Genomic DNA, 19,779 nt, shown 5'->3' with positions numbered 1-19,779 from the left:
CATTTATTTTGTAACTGTCAGTAATGCAAAAGCTTTTAAAAGGATCTATATGCCTTTATAATAAAAAATAAAAATCCTGAGTCTGTCATGCTTCCTCTCTAAAGGGGGAGAATGTTTTGTTTTGCACAGTTTATTAGGTGCGGCTTAAACTTATGCCGTTTAATACAACAGCCCTGCAATAAACCCAACCTTCATGGAGCTTATGTCCACTGTCTGTTTAAACTGTTTTGGTTTTTATTTAATTTTAAGGTCACTTTGGAGGATGTAGAGATTATTTTTCTTTTTTACTATATCCTCGCCATTTATCTCACTGAGGGTGGAATGATTTATAAAAACACTTTAAAGTATAACCCAATAGGATTCAGCAGCACCAAACACTACAGCCTCTGCGATGACAATAAAGTTGAGAAAGCAGAGAAACAGTATAAACAATATAAGCTCCATGACAGTGCTGTGAGATTTATTGCACAGGTATCAGACTGCACTCGTTTTAGCTACTTGGGAATCTACTCTGAAGTCTTTTGCCTCTTCCCTAATCTCACTTCATTCAATCAACTGCTAAATAACAAATGCACATCAACACACAAACAAAAACAAAGAACTTCCAGTTGTACATTTTATTGTTTCAGGTAACATTGTTATGACCATGCTAACCGTGCACAATGTCTACAGCAATTACATAACTTAAAGAGTTAAGCTGACTGTGACTGGTTTGGAGTTTGGAGATGAGCAGACTAAAATACCTTTCAAAGTGGTTTTATATGTCGTTTCTTTATACTTATCTACTTTTCTTTAAATCCGTCCCCTTTGCAAAATAGCAGCATTTTAGTCTACATGAAGCAGCGTTGCAAAATATACAGCAAATCCTCTTTGAATACTATAACATATATGGCTACTTCATTTAAGATAATTTACCAGCCTCTGTCAGGCTATCTATTGTCCGAGGAACACAAATGTCACTTTATAAATGACATAACAATGTGTAAAAGCTGTTTGTATAATTGTTTGCAGCATGGAGGAGATGATGCGCTTCAAACCGAGGTTCAAGTATTACAGGTCACACACAACAATCCCAGTGGCCGAACAGGAAGGAGAAACAGACTGACACTAACATCCAGTAACTGATCCATCCATCATAAGGCATCTCTACCGAAATTACATTACAACATGACACAGGAAGTGAAAAATTGCAATTGAAGTTGAAGGAGCCTACTGGAGAATTCCTACACAGTACGGCATAATGAAAACAGCAAACAGCGTCTTTAGAGCTACAGGGCACACTTACAAGTTGATTGTTAGGCACACACTCTGCCCCAGTGCATGTCAGTCTTACACACCAATAGCCCAAAATCTATTGTTACTGGATGTCTGATAGATTGGATGCATCCATTAGTGCTGTGCCTTGGAATAGCTTTACATAGCAAGGCACACCTACAGAAAACTTTTTAAATGACATGCAGTTGCTCAGCTGTCAGTATTTTTATCTCAAATATGCACCTTGCTGGTGAAATAAGCTTTTATGAATGCAGTTACTGTTCATCCGCAATTGAGTCCAAGTCAGCAACTCACTCCAGTCTGCAACAGACATGTAGTAATCATTCATGCTGATGCCATGATGTTTTTAAACATTCAAGTTGACAGCTTTGGATTCATCCTCATCACACACGTGCAGTTAGAAAGTCCCAGTTACAGGTTTTTTAAAAAAGAATAAAGGGAATCATCTCAAAGTGAACAATCCTGTGATCGGAGCTTGCTGGGTTAGGAAGGGTGAAGGACCTGAGAGTCCTGCTGGATTTTAGTTTGCCAGATAAACCTCTTAAAGGAGACATATTATCTTTTTTGCTTTTTTCTTTCCCTTCAGTGTCTTATATATGTTCTTGTGCATGTAAAAGATCTTGAAAGTTAGAAAACCCAACGTCAGGGCCAACGGGAGCTCCTCTTTCCCACTGAAGACACTGCTCCTGAAGTGTCTGAATGCCTCGTCAGTAGCCCCGCCTTTAACTGTTTGACTTCTTGACATCACAGTACGTCACCATGTCACACATTTGCATAATTTATGCCAATATTCACAGTAGGTGTGAAGCTAGCTGGAAGCTGAAAACAGGACAGAACTGACTGGAGACACGGTGAGCGGAGCTGGGCTCAGGTGTGTGTGAGCTGACCAATCAGAGGAGATTGGGTATTCGGGGGTCTTAAAGAGACAGGGGCTAAAACAGAGCATTTCAGACAGTATGAGAAAGCAGATTTTTTTAACATTAAAGCCTGTAAACCTATTCTAGTAGTAACCCAAAGTAAAATTATGAGCCTGAAAATGAGCATAATATGTCTCCTTTAAATTCCAGCCGAATCACTTATCACTACATGCAGGAATAACATCACCTAGAAAGGACAAGTATTACAAATTAGGCTTCAGTGAAAACGAAATCATGCCTTTCCCAGCGTCACACTGAATTAGATTTAAAGGCTTAAGAGGGCACGTGGAAAGGCAGAGGTACAGTCATCAACACTCTGAGCAGGCTTGTTACTCCAGTACTGGGGCTGAACTGGGACCCAGTGAGGAATCTGTGCAGAGAAGATGAGAGATTCTTAGCGTACGTTAGCAATACTGTGTTTCTATAATATTCAAAACCCTGATATTTGTCTTTTGTCATTACCTCACATATCCAGACACACCTTCTCTCCCTGAAACTCTTTCACATGTGCTCTCTCACACATACTTATCTCATAACAGGTAGATGGAACAAAATCTTTGATACATCATTTCAATGGTCAGTTGATATGTGATTAGAATATAGGAAATGTTGGGTTTATATTGCAAGTCATGGTTTACAGTTTTTCTATTTTTAAGTCAAACTCTATGGCTCTATTCCCATAAATGTAGTGACTCAAAATATGACAGAGGGAAGAGAGAGAAGGCAAGGTAGAAGACGAGCTAGATTAATGGACTACTTAATGCTGAGTTTATTCGAGGATGGAGGCGACAACCCGATGAGCTTTGAGTCCGACATGGGACTAACAACACCCTCGATGAGGTTCTTGTTGCAGTCCCCAATGGTGCCTTCAGAGGACAGTTTGGGGAAGGTGGCGCTGCCTGTCAGGTCCATCAGATCTTCGAGAGCTCGGGTGTTACTCATACTGCTGTTCTGGATTTCGTTGACCGGTGAGAACTCCGGGATCGAAATCAGTTCCTCTTTGGAAGCCGGGCTGGAATATAATTTTTGAAAAAAGCAATTATTTTTAGTATTTGTGTCGAAAATCAGTTGTCCTCGAAGATCAAGGGTGTAAAGTGGGAGTAGGTGTTACCTGATGACTCACCTAACCTCCATGGACTGCACCTCGTCACACGACCCCGTACCCTTCACATCCAGCGGCTGCAGCTTGATGATTGGCGGTGACAGGTGTCCCACCGGCAGGGGTGTCACAGAGGGTCTAATTACCTCCACCTGGGACCCTCCTTTAGCTTTCCCCTCAGCTGTTGTCACACGCTGGCTTTGTTGTTTGCTTACCTCAGCAGTTAGATGGCTGCTCATCAAGGCACTTCCTTCACCCTTCACTCCTCCATTCATCATACCACCGCCTCCACCACCACCTCCACCCTTCCTTTGGTTGACTTTGGCATCTGTTGCCGTCCTTGTCGGCTCCTTATTTATTTGGTCAGCGGCTTTAACGTTTGTCCCTTGCTGATGGTTTACATTCTTATCTACCTCTCTTCCCTGTTGTTTGACGACACCATCTTTGTTCTCTCTTTTAGGTTGGCTGCAGTGCTCGTCACTGCTCTGTTTGGTTTCCGGTCTCTTGTCAGGAACACTGTGACTTGGCGTCACTTGTTGAGTGTTTTTTACTGGTAAACTCTTCTGATTGTCCATCTGTGCTGCTGCTGCTGTTGCTGCTTCTTTCTTCACTATGGCACATTCCTTCGTGTTGACCTGGACTGTGACCTGCTCTTTAAGTTGAAACTCAACCTTTTTGATCACTTGCTCGTTCACCTCAGCATTAGTTTGAACAGTCTTTTCTTCACCTGTGGAGGATTATAAAAACACCACAGTGGGCTTCACTTTATTTGGACTGTCCAGTTAACGTCAACTGAATTTCATTTAACTTGACTTCAGTGTGTTTCTGCTAACAGTAACAGTGGATGTCACATACGTTTCTAATTATTTACATTTGCTCAGTTTTAAAACCCAAATTAGTTGAATAAACCAGTGGTGGAAGAAGTATTTAGGCCTTTTTCTTTAAAATTATCTTTTACAACTAAAAGTCCTGCATTCAAAATCTTACTTTAGTAAAAGTATAGTATATAAGAGTATTAGAATCGAAATATACTATCTACTATACTATACTATACTAAAAGTAATCATTATGCAGAAAGGTCCACTTACAAATCATATTTATGATACTATTGTATTGTACTTAGTGTTGCATGAAGAGCTAATTTCAGTTACGTTATATCTGCTGGGTAGCTTAACCTATAATCATATATTGAGGGGTGAGAACCAGAGGGCTAAGTGACATTTTGGGCAAAAATAAGTCACATAATATATAAAATAGATGCTAGGGTAGATTGATAATTATTTAATTCACAGTGAAGTTTATTGATTCAATGCACTGATGTAATTTTGGATAGTAAAGTTTATCTTTAAACTGTAAAATATCCTGCTTCCATTATCTTTGACACAGGTGTGATAACCACATTTGAGGGTACATTACAAAAATGTGTGTTTATGTTTAGATTCTGTGTATATATAGTAATATCAGTCAAAATGTTTTAGGCTCTATTAAAAACCAAGAGATCTAACACTGAACACTCTGAACTGTTCGGAGCCAAAACATGTTTTTTGTTATGAACATGTTTATGAAGTTTTAGTATTTAACATTGTCATGTTTTGTTTTGGCTCCTCTACAAAGTTGTTCAAATATCACATCTCATCACTCGGTATAATTCATTAGTAGATTTATACTTTATACCAATAATATAAGTCTTCACAGTAACTTGCAACTAAAGCTATCAGACAAATGTAGTGGAGTAAAAAGTACAACAGTGGCCTCCAAAATGTAGAAAGTAACATACTGAAGTAAATTACAGGTACCTCAAAATTGTGCAAAATTGAAGTATATGAGAATCTTCTTAGTTACACTCCACCACTGGATTTTTTTAATTTCTTATTTTTTGTTAAATTCGACTGAAACCTTTAACTATGCCTCAAAACCATTAAGGTTTCCCTCATTTGCAATGATGTCCATACGCACAAAAATACGCAGTTAAAGCTGCTGTAAGCGTCGTCGTTATTTTAGCTAACTTCCTGTCTGTTTTGCAGTTAGCGATCCCCTCCCTCCGCTCTATGTCACCACATGAACGTGCAGTGGTAATCACCAGACATGGCAGCAAACAGGAGGATCCTGCTCTCTGCATGTTCACAAGCAGACAGGACCGCCTCTTTAGGGAGTTCTCTGTCCTGATTGGATAAAGTGAGCAGGGAACATTTATTTTTCTCTTTTACTGCATGAGCAGGAGGAGGAGAGACTTGGGTGATTACTGTTGGAATATAGTATATGGTATATATAGCTATAATATAGTTTTTTAACACTTCATACAAATATATCACTTACGGCAGCTTTAAAACGTTTTAAAATAACAATACTCGGTGAGAACAGTCAATGCTGGACAGTCAAGCTCACGCAGGGCAGAGCGCTTACTGAATGCATCTTCCAAGGACATTTTCAAGAGCAGCTAATTTTACAGTGGGCTCCCTTGGCGCTGCTCTACAGTAAAAGGTGCCCCCTCAGCACCAAGATGAAGGTCTCTGGCTGCTGCTCCATATTCCAGAAAGTATTGTATAACCCACACCAAATGGTTTTCAATGTAGGGCCCAAAGCACAAGCAACATAACAATGAACAATTTTGCTTGGTTGACTTAAGCTGGTGTAGCTGTTCATTCTTCTGAGTAGCCAAAGCATCGGAGTCACAACATAACAAGACTATGACAAAAATGCTGGAAAAATATGATGTGTCTGTCTCCAATTAAGATGTCACACAAGCCAGAACTCATAGAAAAGTAAATTGTTGTGGCGCATGCTCAAAATCAGCTTATAAATGAATCAGAAACCACACATGCCCTGTTTGCATTTTTACAGCTGCAAGGCATACAAAGAGGAGGGGAGTAAGCAGGGACGGCAAGCAAACTCAAGTATCTGCAGGGCGTGAATAACACACTAACCTGGAGGTGAGACGGGCCTCGTCTCCACCTGCTCCTCCTTCTGGTTCAATGCAGAACAGAGACGATCAAATCAACGTTTGAGGGCAATCAGGACTCAGAACCAAAGTATCACCAACAATAGAATTTAATAAGAATAATAAGAACAGAAAATCAGAGTTTTCAATAAATTAAAATTGTAAAAAAAAAAAAAAAGGTTTCCATCACACAATCAGCAGGTGCTTAAAGGCAGCAGGACTACTGTACGAGAACAGAGGGCGTCTCTTACAGTACCTTCATGTCAGCTTCACCCTTCCTTGTTCTCTTCATGATCTCCTCGATTCTCTGCAGAAAATACATCAACATTTAATCAATATGTGAACCTGTTGCAGTCTGAGGCAATGTTCGACTAATGTTGTAGACAGTCAAGAGAAACTGGGGGAAAGTTAAGCACGTGACTAGATACATGTTTCCTTCTGCACAGTTGGTAAGTGTACATTGGTACATAGAAATGATTTCTGGAAAGAGACAGCTGAGTGCCATCTAGTTCCATTTTTGGGGTGACCTACCCCTTTAGGATATTTCTAACACAACATGCAATCATCATAAACTGAGTGGTGTTTAACAATAACCTTTTTTCTCAGTTGCCTCTCCTCCTCTTCCTGTTGTGCCTGCAGTTCCCTGTCTTGTCGCTGTTTCTCTGCGTCCTCTTGAGCCTGGACCTTAGCTTTATCTCTCTGTTGAAATCAAGAGGAAATCTATTTGTGGCAAAAAACTGGTAAGAAAACATATTTTTAAGATATCACCAAAAACTTAGATCAAATACATACAGCATTAAAGCAAAAATGACTGCCTTATACAACCTTTTTTAAAGTATCTCTTACCTCTTTTTCCATCTGGGCCTGTAGCTCCTTCTCCTGCTCCTCCTTCTTTTGTTTGTCTTCTTCTTGTTTCAGTCTGAGACGATCTTCCTCAGTTTTTGCCTTCTCCTTCACTTGTTGAGCCTTTGCCTCCTGCTGTCGCTGCTCCTGCTGTGCCAGTTGCTTCCTCAGCTGCTCTTCCTTTACTCTGATCGGCAGGCGGATACACTTATTAAACCTCATTTGTAGACTTGAACCCCTCCCCAAGATCATTCAGCGCTATATTGAATTCATGATTTATTCAGACAACTCACCTTTCTTCTTCTTCTTGTTCCCGTTTTTTGTCTTCCAGTTCTTTCTGAGCACGAGCCTGGCGCCTACGCTCGGCCAGCAACCTGGTCGCCTCCTCTGCGTTCGTTGTGCCAGCTGCCATCTTCACTGTGGACGTGCAGAGTTCTGATTCTGTCAAACCGCGCAGAAAGACTGGTGTTAGATCATCCTAAAACTTCATTTAGTGTAAGGTTGTTTGTATAAAGTTCACCTTTTTTCTTGTCTCCATCCTGAGCATTGTTCTGCGTCTTCTTCTCTGAGGACTCCACTTTGGGAGACATGTTGTCCCTCCTGTCAGGGGACAGATTTCTTTCAGAGGAGTCGCCTCTGAGATGCTTATTAATAGTTTCAGCTTTGGAGGACCTGGATTTAGTGACTTCGATGTTGACCACATTCTTCTCCGCTTGCAAAGACAGATTTGTGATGTTGTTGTCGGTATTCTTCTTCACTGCGGTCTCCTCTTTGGATTGTTCGCTGTGTTTTTCCACCTTCTTGTCTTCTGCTTTCCTATCATCGGTTAACAGGTTTGAACGTTGTCTTGTAGGAGAGTAATGGTACTGATGTGTATTGCTCGGAGACTGGGCGCGCATCCTGCCAGCCAGCCTGCAGACAGATACAGAGACATTTGGCTTTGTGACAGGAAAGACATTTAAAAGCAGTGCTGTCGGACAGGTAATGGTCTCTTCTGACCTTTCAATTCAACACCAAACAAATAATCTTACTTGGAGGTAGTCGGGGAAGCCAAGTGCCTGGTGACACTAGCAGGGGATTCGGATCTTCTCACAGGGGATCCACAACCGGGGGATGCAGTTCTTCTTTCTCTGCGCAGACGCTCTTTCTGTCAGTCAGAATAATTTAAGAATATTAGATCTTGCTGCTTGTATCCATTAATGTTTGATTCTTACAGTAATGTATTTGCGAGGTCGGACCTTGGGGGTATTGGGAGTGGACTGCGAGCCTCCCTGAAGTCCAGCTCTGTCTGTAGGGTTTAGTGATGTGCAGAAAGGTGACCTGTGTGGGCTGCAGGGTGCTGCATGATGACAAACAACATGCTTATCAAATCAGATGACGGCAAACAACAAGTGGCAGAGGGATATAAATACAGTAGCCGGGGGCGGGGGGGGATTGACTGGACAGTGTGTGCTGCACCCAACTGAAGCTCACAGACTCACTTTTGCAGCCAAAGTCAGTTGGATGATACTACAAAACAAATTTAATGTGAGGATTTGTTGCAATTTGAGTAAGAAGAATTTGAAATCTACAACCTAAGTGGCTGAACACATGTTGGCAACGTACATTTCTGCAAACCACAGATGTTCAAGCTTTATGTTCTTCATGTTGCAACTTCAAGTTATGTTGTCGCAACGCTGTGCTTATGATCTGGTTAGGTTTAGACACAAAAAACATTTGGTTAGGGTTAGGAAAAGATAGTTTTTATGGCTTAAATCACCTGATTTTGTTGCCTCAAGCACGGCTGGAAAATGTCCCAAAGTCTAGTTAAAAATATCCAGTGGCTTCCAGGAGTCTCTGGCTTCGCAGACCATAACCTACTCCTCCAGACATGAAAGTCTGCTTACATACGTACATGGTCTGAGATCGTGATATGACAGTAGAAATGTCAGTATGGTAATATGACATGTACAAATTTTAAAGGTGCACTATGTACTTTTTGGGAAGAAATTTTAATCAATGGAGAAAAAAATCCATTGACTGATATTCATGCCTTAAAAAAAACTAAATAAACAACCTGTCTTTGTTTTTACGACTGAATAAACTGAATAAACAAACTGACCTCAAAGTTCAACACAATTTCATACTGTTTCACTTTATTTATATTTGGCGGACCCTGCCACCTTTCTAGCTTCAAACAGTGTTCTAGGGACCTTGTTTTCCTCTGAGAACAGCTTGTTTATTCAGTTATGGATCAAATAAATATATCTGAGATTGTATTATCACCTTATTAATATTGTATATTTTAATTTCAGAGTTGGAATTTATTTTACAAAAATACATAGCGCCTCTTTACCATATCAGTGGCTTGCAGAAACGTAACTGCAAACATTTTATCTGGCGACTGGGCGGGCTTTAATAGCTCAAATCTAGAAAATATGTCTCAGTATTACGTTATTCATCGTTGATATTTTTTTATTTACTTTTTGCATCAAAATATTAAAGTGCATGATAAATTTTGTCCAGATCAACTCCCAGTCAGCACTTCTGTCCGATTGCACTTTTTGAAATTGGCAAGCAAACACGGAGGGACACATTTGTGCCAGAAAGAGGCCATTGATTTCCCAGTATTAGATTAGGCCGGACTGACTGACGGATATTGAACTCATCTTTGTCTTTCAACTGCCAGCATGACTGGTTCAGCCAACAGTCAGACTCAACGGGGTGTGCTGGTGCCACTCTTAGTCATTATTAGTAATAAGTCTGTGTGCTACTACTCAGTGCGATGCAAGCACACACATGCCAGTGTGGTGGCTGTTAACAATAATCTTCAAACCCAGCTCCCAGCGTTTGTGTCCTTGCCACACCCAAAACAATGACAGCAAATGAAAACACAGACAGACCTTGTGCAAACTCACGACCACAAAAGCAAGGACCCTAAACATGGATCAACAACTAGAACACTAGAAGCAGTCTTCTTCTCGTCCGTCTGTCACCGTCACTAAAGAGTAATCTCTACAGAGTTCAGCCCTCCCAGTGGGATGCCTGTATCTGTGTCTATTTTAGTGCACATATTTCTATTCTAGGTCATGTGCGATTAATCTCTCCGAAACCGTCTGCTCCAGGGAGTCAGCACCACTTAGCTGCTTTCATTTTGAAACCCACGTTCCAGGTTATCAAAACTGAAATGAAACGTCGACAAACTGATAATAATACCGCCAGTGTTTGAGATCACTGAGAAGTCGATCTGATGCAGTGTCCTTCAGCCTGTTTGTAATCACTGAGGGGTTACTAATCTGGGAAACTAATCCAGTGGTTGACTTCGAGGGAAATTTGAATCAGAGTGTATGTATGTTTCCTAAAGCATACACCACATAGTAATACAGGGCTGAAGGGGATGAATTAAAGGATAACGCCACCAATTTTATGCACTAAAGTGTGTTTACAGGTCTTTAGGAGTACTACTGCATATGTGGAAAAAGTAGTATAAAGACTTTTGTGGCTTGTAATCTAATAAATTGCCTCCAGTTATGTCATTCAGTGGCTAAGTTGCATTGTGGGTAATGTAGGCGCCAGGTTTTGAAAAGGAAGAAGGATGCATGAAATATAAAAGCTGTTATCTCTTTGCTTTTTAACTGTCCATAATGAGTCTGACAGTGTCATTGGAGTTCAAAGCTAGAAAAGTAGACCGCTTTTCAAAACCTGGCGTCTACATTACCCACAATGCAACTCAGCCACTGAGTGACATCACTGGATGCGATTTATCATATTACATACAGCTTCCTCTGGAGCTACTTTTTTCACATATGCAGTTTTACTCCCCAAGTCCATATTATGCCCATTTTCAGGTTCATATTAGTATTTTAGGTGTCTGCTAGAGTAGTTTAACATGCGTAAATGTTTAATTTAGACATAATTTTTTTCATACTGTCCACTGCTGCAGCTTGTCTATTCACCCTCTGTCTGAACGCTGCTGTCTCTTTAAGGCCCCCCTCCTCCTGAATAGCCCAGTCTGCTCTTATTGGTCAGCTGTCACAGACCTGAGCTGGCACCACCAACCGTGTTTCCACATGAGTTGGCCAGTGTTTTTCAATCACGATGGTGCTGGGGGTGTGGCTTAGGGTGGTGACTGTATAGTTGTGACATCACAACCTTACATAAGTCCAGACGGCTCGTTTGAAGGCACCGTTTCTGAAAACAGGCGGTGTGCGTTTCTCTGTGGATTGATAGCGTTGATACTTTCACAGTGGAAATCTCACTCTCTACTATATGGGACCTATATTGGGAAAATTGGGAACGTTACCCTTTAATGGAAGAAAACACAAGATTCAGTCTATTAAATAGCTAATGCTAGTGTGCATTCTTCCTGTCCTATATTCCCTGCATGGCGGAGAATTAAAGAGATTAAAGTCCCTCCAGGACGACAGGAAGATGGAAACGTTTCAGCTTAATTCTGCCTGAAAATTAGGTTAGATCATGATAAGACCAGTATTTTTGGATAAATCTTTGGATATATGTCAGTATAAGCTCCTGCACTGATGATATCCGCCTGTGAATTCACATCCCTGGAGCCTCGGCAGTGTTGTCTTGAGCGATGATAACTCAAAGAATAAAGCCACTGCAGCAGAGCACAAACACTGCAAACATAAGTACAAACAAAAGTACAATTTATCATTCAAAGTTCAGCAACAGAGCAGCTTAACGTGCATGCATCAAAGGAAGAAGACGACATCTGCCTTTGGTTTAAATTTCAGCCTGCACAAAGGCAAACAAACACAGACATGGTAACATGTGGATGAACATGAGGGGAGATACATTTGGGAGGGCAAGGAGGGGGGGGGGGGCTTAACTTTACCAGATTCGCTGACAGCAGGAAGGGGGGAGGCAATGCCATGGGAAAAGGCGGAGGCAGCAGAGAAAGGGAGTGGGGCATTCTCACTGTCACCTATAGGCAGCGGGCGGAGCAGAGTAGAGTAGAGCAGAGGTGAGCAGTCAGAGCGTTATGAACAGTTTATCTGAGCAATTCCTCATCCACCTGTAGAGACCTGGATGGGAGTTAACAAACCAGCAGGGATGTCGTGAAACTGTCCTGTATTTTGTCTGATTCAAAGCTATGTGCGTAGATTTTGAAGATTTCAGGGCTGTGGTGACAGAAATGCACACAGATCATATCTGTGTTATATTCGAATTTTCCATTATTTCAATCAACTACAGAGGTTTGAAAGGTGCTGTTTAGAGCTACAGAGACACCAGTGCAGATGTGTAACTCCATCCTGTCTCTGTGGGAAACCAGGAACACATTTCCGCTCATGCGTACTTCAGCAGCCAGGCTGTCGGCAATGATCGGGCCAAGAGAAGGCTCTCTTTAACACACACACACCCACAGCATACATTCAAACTTGGGCTGGGTTATATATCATAATTATATTGTTATCGTGATATGAGACTGTATATCGTCTTAGATTTTTGATATAGTTATAGCATGATATGACATAAGTGTTGTCTTTTCCTGGTCTCCTCGTTTGTGTATGTTAGCAGACTCTATGCTAACGTTAGCTATTGTTGCTATATGGACAATAAAAAGAGATTAATACATGTAAATTGCGAGAAATTGTTACATGGAGCTCCTTTAAAAGTGACATTTGATTACGATATTATTTTAAGCCCATATCGCTCAGCCCTAACTCACACACACACTGTGTCATGGTGTCTCACAGAAATACAGCAAAATGCATTCCCTCTAAAAGCAAAACTTCCATATCAGATCCTCCACATTTGATCATCCATGCCCTTTGTATCAATATCATTGACTCTATTTGTGACTGTACACTCAGTCCTTACCTGCTCCTGAGTGGCAGCCTCTGCTCCAGCGTTTGGTCCTCTGCTCCAGCTGAAGGCTTCGCTCCAGAGAGCGTTTCATCAGGGCCTCCAGACGCTCCTGAACACAACACAGCAGAGATGATCACTGATTCTTTTATCACTGTCACCTCTCTATTGTATTTACTTCTTTGTCATTTTTATACACTACCAGCCATAAGTCAAGTGGATGTTTTTAAGTTTCATACAAATGCACAACCATAAATTGGATACAGTTTAGTGCATCCTTGATTGTGATGTTTTGTTAACTCAGCTGACCCTCTCCTCCTCGAGCTGCTGCCTCCTCTTCTCCTCCACCGCGGCTCTGCGGAGCTCCTCTTTCTGCCTCTGCTCCTCCAGCCGCCTCCAGCGCTCCTCCACTGTGCGTTCATACTGCAGCCGAGCTCTGCGCTCCTTCTCCCTGATCAGCTGCTCCCTGGCCGCTGGAGGAGACAAGATCAATGTATTTTTGCCTTTGGGATTGGGTAAAATCTGTTTGTTTTTCATTAAACACAACACTCTTGTGAAATCTGCCATTATAATGTTAACTTCTTTGTGTTGGCTGTGAATTTGATTGTCACGAAGATAGAAATCCTTGTCATCATGAGGCAACTGCAACAGCCGCATGATTAACTGTGAGACCTACTTTTGCGGATTATTCTGTGTTACTGTCACATTCTCTGAAGTGACTGAGCTCATCACATCAAACAACCCAGTGAACTCCGGATAAATCTTCCACCGGCTAGCAAGCCGCTTCCATAACCAATTAAACTGTGGAGAGGAAAATGCCAGGACGAAAAAACTTTGCAGGGGAACAGTACTGAAAAATGACAACGTCATTCCAGATCCTGTCAGTTCCTAAAAATCAGCCTCTTTATTTGCCAAAATAACAGAACATCACCTACCCAGGCTTCTCTCCCTCTCCTCACGCCTCTCTTTGGCTAATCGCATCCGGTCGTCCGTCTTCATATAACCCTCAACAACTGAAAGATGAATGGGGTCATCAGAGAACAAAACAAGGGCAGTGGCAATGCAGCCAAATTAAAAGAAGAGAGGAAAAAGCCATTCAACAGGAGCAAACATCTGGACTTACTTTGTTTACCTGCATGGCTGTTACTGATGTGAGCGGCTAAGTGCGACGGGGAAGCGTGTCCGTTAATGTGTGGCTTCTTCTCTGTGTTGGATGGAGCTGGGATCATCATGACAGAAGGAGAGAGAGCACACGCAGCTTAGTGTAAAGAGGAATGACATCAGCGGCACAGTGCTGACCTGCAGTGCTGCTTTGTCACCAGCAGAGGGAAACACTTCTTCTGCTCCGTGTGGGGCGGCTCTGTGCTAAATGCATTGTGTTGCAAAACACCAAGTAGCCCCATGCCAAGGGCAAACTGCAGCAATATGCTGCATGAGAGGGGAGGAAACTGTCCTTGATGTGATAGTCACTCCACACATGCTGAATGCCTCTTTTGGTTATTGTTGCTGAGCTGGTGTTGCTGCTGTAATCAGCTCCTGATGACGGAGCAGCCCTCAAACACATTTCTGGACATGCACAGGCCTACAGAGTCATATCATGAGTCCTATAATGTTTCTCTAGTGATTGTGCGTTAATCCACATCATTGTGTTAGACATTTTCATCCAGACAGAACCACTTGGAAGCAAAGTGGTAATTAACCGGAGAGGATTACTCACTCGTTCTTCCAGTCCGAGCCGGAGAGCTGTGACCGTTTGTCGGAGATCTCTTCTCAGGAAGTAGAGTGATGGATGGTGGTGCCATCTTTTCACCTAACCAAAGAAAACAATACACAGAGTATTACTTTAAACAGGAAGCTCATATTTCCACAACATCACAAATCACAATGGTAGTAAATGGTGTTGCTTTTCATTATATAGAAAAACTCGAATGGCACTGAGTATAGAGTGCATTCCTCCGCTAAGGCCCGACAGTCCTCTTTAATTCAATCAAGCCTAATCCAATATCGAATAAAACACATTTAAATCTGTATCAGATTGTACTTGCTCACAGATACCAGACACCGAAATAGACCTGATTTTTAAAAATCAAGATCATGCATCATTCCCTGAAAAAAAAAAAGTTAACGGGGTCTATTCTGGGCCTGGACCCATCCTCATGTAAATCCATTCAGTAGTTTTTGTTTAATCCTGCTAACAAACCAACCCACCAACTAACTAACAGACACAGGGGAAAATATAACCTCCTTGGCAGAGATAAAAATCATATTGCCTTAATTTTGACCAAGATTATGATTGTTTATTAGTTCACAATTAGGGGAGATGATCATTTTTGTATCACAATTTTCATTTTCACTGAAAATAAAAAAAAAAGCTATTAAAATCACAATGATGTGACATTTGTTGTTTGTATGTCTAAACCAAACAAACATGTTTTCACCTAGAGAGCAAGATTTGTAGGCCAGGATGTAGCACTACAGCAGTTTATTATTAAGGCTGCTTTGTTACATATTTTACTTTAATCAAAAAACATGTAACTTCTGCTCAGAAACAAACGTCACCTAAATTGGAGTAAATACTTAAAATATGACACCATTTTTCCATTTATATACTAACATGAAGCAGGTATAGTTGAAAATGTCTTTTATCAGTATTATAGTTGAAAAAAACATATTAAATAAATAATGATCAGACAAATCTACTGTGTAATAATGAAGAGTTTAATTCCACAAATTCATTCAATCAATACTTGCACTGTACAGTAAGCGGAACTGCCGACACAGTCAGTCGCTTCACTTGATCAAGTGAATTACTCTCTTTTCAGTCAGGGCTTTTATTGTTTCACTGAAACCTGGCAGACAACACTGAGTCTGATCATAAATGTGGTCAGACAGGAGAGCTGAGCCTTGCTCACTGACCTGAATTTTTACTTTCAACGGACTTAACAAAACATTTCACTGTACACATTCATCATTTAGCATCATAACATTGTATTGATTTCTTCAGTGGTCAGACGGTTAGTCCACCTCGTATGACCTGGGATGTATTTTCCATAGCTTTTATGGTTTTAAGGGGACTAACGCTCATACTCTGTGTTATTTCTATATCCTACAGAGCTGTCCAGGTATTGTTCTTGAACATAAAGCCTGTAATTGTAAAAATACAAGCTGAAGAAGATAATGTTGTGTGTAAGATTGTTCCATAGCTGAAAGCAAAATTAAGGTTTATTTTTTTGTCTAGTATCGGGCTGCAACTAATTATTATTTTCATTTTCGATAAATCTGCTGATTATTTTCAAGATAAATCAATTAATTGGTCTATAAAATGTGACAAAAGTGAACAATGATCAGCCTAATTTCCTAAGTGACATCTTCAAGTTAATCATTTTGTCCAACCAACAGTCCAAAACCCAGAGATTCTTCACTTTTATTATAAATGGCAAAGAAAAGCAGCAAATCTTAAGATTTAAGAAGCTGAAACCTGGGAAACATGAAAAGAAGTACTTCAAAAACCAAAGGCAATGCAGGCACTCAAACACATCAAAACGATGGAGATACTAAAAAGCCTTTGTCATAGTTTGTCAATAGTTGTCAATAATTTAACGATTTCATAATTTAGCCACTATAATAAAGGCTCTTTAATATCTTCTTCCTTATTTTGATAGTTTGGAGAGCCATCCAGCAAATGTTTGACTTTTTGCTTGACAACAATTAACCAAATGATCAGAATGGTTGGCAACTACTTCTCTGTCACTCCACTAGTTGATTAATCAGCACATTTGTCAGCGCTTTTTTTAAATAGGTCTTAAAGTTTCAATCTACCTAATATCTCCAGTCACTTTGCATCATTTCCAGTAGTCTACGTTCTCTATGGAGCGGTGACAAGTCTTTCCCCCTTCCTGGACTCACAGCTGTATTAAATGTGATTATTGATCTGCAGGGAGGCTTCCCTACAATAAGGTCAAAGTCATCACACAATGATTGGATTCTCACAGAAATGATCCAGCCTCCCTCTCTCCACCCAGTTGAACCCTTTTACCCGATTGAGTGGCGTCATCTCCAAAGGAAAAGGCTTCTCGCAGCCTGATTTTGACCCCCATCACTTCTGTAATGCTGATTTCCCCTCATGAGAAAATCACAAAAAAACACACAGAGGGGCTCTCAAAGTAAAATATCCCTCTGTGCTGTTCACAATGCACCTGATAGACCTGCGGCAAGTGAGAACAAGCAGCACTTGGCGGATAAACAAAGCAGTGACGCCGGATGATCAGAGCTCACAGCAGCAGCCTGCACATAAAGCGCTGCAAATGTCAGTTGCGTCATTCATGAGTCTGCCCCAAATGACGGCGCAAACACAACAATCGCCCCGAGCTTACCTGTTATCGCACCCGATGATGTGGCCGTTTTCGCCATGGCAGCTGTTCAAGAGTGGAAAAACACCCAAACGCAGCTGTGGACGCGCGGTCACCCCAAACAGTCCGCAGTGGTGCCGATGCAGCGCAGGTTCCCCTCCACAGCAGCAGCGAGGAGAAGAAGGAGAAGACACGCAGACAACAAACACAACCTGACACCATTCAACCAGAGAGCCTGAAGGTCATTGTGAGGGCTGGAGATGATGGGCAGGACAGGAGAGAGTTGTGTGGATGGAGGAGAGAGATGCTGGGACTGGAGCTGGGATGATGATGATGATGCGCACACAGTCGGGTTCCTACTATCGATCGACCACACCGTGCGTCGCAGCGTAAAGCCCGCCCCGATTCTCCGGCTGTGAGCGCATCACCGGCAGATGGAGGAGATTTCCTCCGCGCACACTGCGAGACCAGGTCCAAACCACGTTTAGCTGACTTTAATGCTTGTTGGTTGGATGCAAGTGACAATGACAGGAGGACAACATAGGCTGGACACAATGTTCACAACAACTGAGGTAGATGGAGAACACAAAATGGCTCCATCTCTGGTTTCATCAAAGTCTGCAGAAGCCCCAATATCCCAATTGATTTGAAAAGACTTAATGACACCCTGAAGTTGTAGTTTTGTATAAGAAATTCAAATTCAATATTAATGAGGTAATAATACAAGCTCAGAAATATTTATTTATAACAAGCTGTTATAAGAAAATAGGGTCCCCAAAACATTGTTTTAAGCTAGAAAGGTGGCAGGGTCCACCACATATAAACAAAGTAAAACAGTATGAAATTGTGTTGTCCTTTAAGGTCAGTTTGTCTATTCAGTTTGTAAAGAGAGTTTGTTTATTTAGTTTGTTTAGGCATATGAAGATATTTCTCTTTAAAGCTCTTTAAACCTTTAAAGCTGAAGTCCTTTACTGTAGCTGTTGAGCTAACAGCGTTAGCTCGCACCTTGTCTGAAGCGGGTGAATGAGCTCGACAGTGCGTCAAGGGGGTAAATATCATCTTTTCAAATCAATTTGGGATCTTAGTGCTTTTGGAGACTTGTATTACACCGGACAAGCTGTATGGAGCCATTTTATGATAAATGATATGTTTGTAGTTGTTTTTTTATGTTTTAAAACAAGACCCCATTTACTTCAGTTGTGATTGCTGCGACGCTGTTTTGCTGTGAAGCTCAAGAAATGTTTTGTCAAACTACAAAACTTCACCCGACTTTCCATCAGCACAAGTAGATAATGTCTGAAATTTCACTCTAGAGTGAACCTATCCCTTTAATGTGACAAATAACAGTTTCCTAACATATAGTGCATACAATACAATTCTATACACAAGGTCAATCATAGATAACATCACTTTCAGAGGCAACATCATTTGTCTTTCATCAGTTAGCTCAACATTACATTAAAAATACAGTTGCTATTTGGCATTTGGTGTGTTGTTGTCATAGCTATCAGTATTTGTTACCCTCTATCCGGTCACATATTTCCAGTATTTTGGATTGTATCTGGCCATGGTAAAAGCCTTTGCTGTGGTAATGGCTGTATGAGGGCCTGAGATAAAAATGAGCTGTGGGGCTGATATTCATTCTTCCAACTCTGTGCACTGAGTGAATCTAACATCGTCTCCAAGTGCACATCTAGCAAAGTGCATACTGCAGACTGCAGCAGCTTTATTCTGCCTGCAGTCCCAAAGACCTACTTGTACTCGTGTGTTGAAATGCTTCCAACCTGTGGTTTCTTGTGGGTCAGATATTAAATGTATTCCTTATATAGCAGGTATATAAATTGAGATCAATCCTTGAAACTAATTTTAACAAACAGCCCTAAAGAAGACGGGGCCTCAGTGTTAGGCAATAAAGCAGTTAAGATCTCAAGGCCCGTATCATTTCTGATCACAGAATCTAATGGGTCACAGAATATGGTGTTACCTGTTACAACTTTGTATATAGTTTTGGCAGGAGTTTCACAGTAGGTTAACACAAATGTTCACGTTGGGGTCCCAGAGACTCAGGGCCATCTTTAACAGCTCAATAAAACATAATCACTATTTTATCACGTCAGTGTTTCATGACTTTTATCTAATACTGTGACCCCAGCTGTAAAGCATGGCTCCATCCGTGATTGGTGTTGACAGTATATAGCTTTTTAACAATCTCTCTCTAGCCTAGGTTTAATAGGGAGTTGGACCTGTGTGGGAGCTGAACCCAAAAGTCACCATGTAGGATAACATAGGCTACTGTGTCAGCAAACAAAAATAATATTTGTTCATGCATCGCCCATTTAACATGTCAATAATTTTTGGTGTCATATAAATGCTCTATGGTAGTGTTTTGTCACACTCAGTTTGTGGCAAAGGGAAGGATTACCATTTCAATACTGCCCTACAATTAGGTAATAAAAATGCGAAACTATATTATTATTATTATTATTATTATTATTATTATTATTATTATTATTATTGTGGTGGTGCGATTTAAATGAGTTATTCTCTCATTCA

At 41.0% G+C, this 19,779-nt stretch overlaps 1 protein-coding gene across 4 annotated transcripts; it reads right to left on the bottom strand.

The window, feature by feature from the left end:
- Positions 1-598: 598 nt before the first annotated feature.
- On the bottom strand, positions 599-17,637 carry map7d2a (MAP7 domain containing 2a). 4 transcript variants are annotated; one of them, XM_084373162.1, is made up of 17 exons: positions 17,251-17,637; positions 14,595-14,687; positions 14,001-14,096; positions 13,813-13,890; positions 13,187-13,350; positions 12,893-12,989; positions 11,907-11,996; positions 8,311-8,411; positions 8,104-8,219; positions 7,593-7,984; positions 7,366-7,513; positions 7,076-7,259; positions 6,824-6,928; positions 6,486-6,536; positions 6,216-6,255; positions 3,316-4,018; positions 599-3,204 (listed from the first exon to the last, which is right to left on the bottom strand). In XM_084373162.1, the coding sequence occupies exons 1-17, from the start codon at positions 17,285-17,287 to the stop codon at positions 2,946-2,948; spliced, it is 2,754 nt and encodes a 917-aa protein (XP_084229288.1). In that variant the 5' UTR covers positions 17,288-17,637; the 3' UTR covers positions 599-2,945. The 4 variants fall into 4 exon arrangements, with proteins under 4 accessions (XP_084229288.1, XP_084229289.1, XP_084229290.1 ...); XM_084373163.1 differs by having other exon boundaries at positions 6,216-6,252; XM_084373164.1 differs by having other exon boundaries at positions 14,010-14,096.
- Between the last annotated feature and the right edge of the window lie 2,142 nt (positions 17,638-19,779).

This window comes from Pagrus pagrus (genome assembly GCF_965226575.1).
Source record: "Pagrus pagrus genome assembly, chromosome: 14".
In the NCBI taxonomy this organism is placed as follows: Eukaryota; Metazoa; Chordata; class Actinopteri; order Spariformes; family Sparidae; genus Pagrus; species Pagrus pagrus.
This window is presented reverse-complemented; position numbering and strand designations above follow the sequence as displayed.

Coding starts and splice junctions, on each gene's coding strand:
- map7d2a (XM_084373162.1), bottom strand. CDS start 17,287: ATGGCGAAAACGGCCACATCATCGGGTGCGATAACAG. Junction 12,990..13,186: donor AGCAGCTCGAGGAGGAGAGG/GTCAGCTGAGTT, acceptor TGTTGTGTTCAG/GAGCGTCTGGAGGCCCTGAT. Junction 7,514..7,592: donor GGATGGAGACAAGAAAAAAG/GTGAACTTTATA, acceptor GCGGTTTGACAG/AATCAGAACTCTGCACGTCC.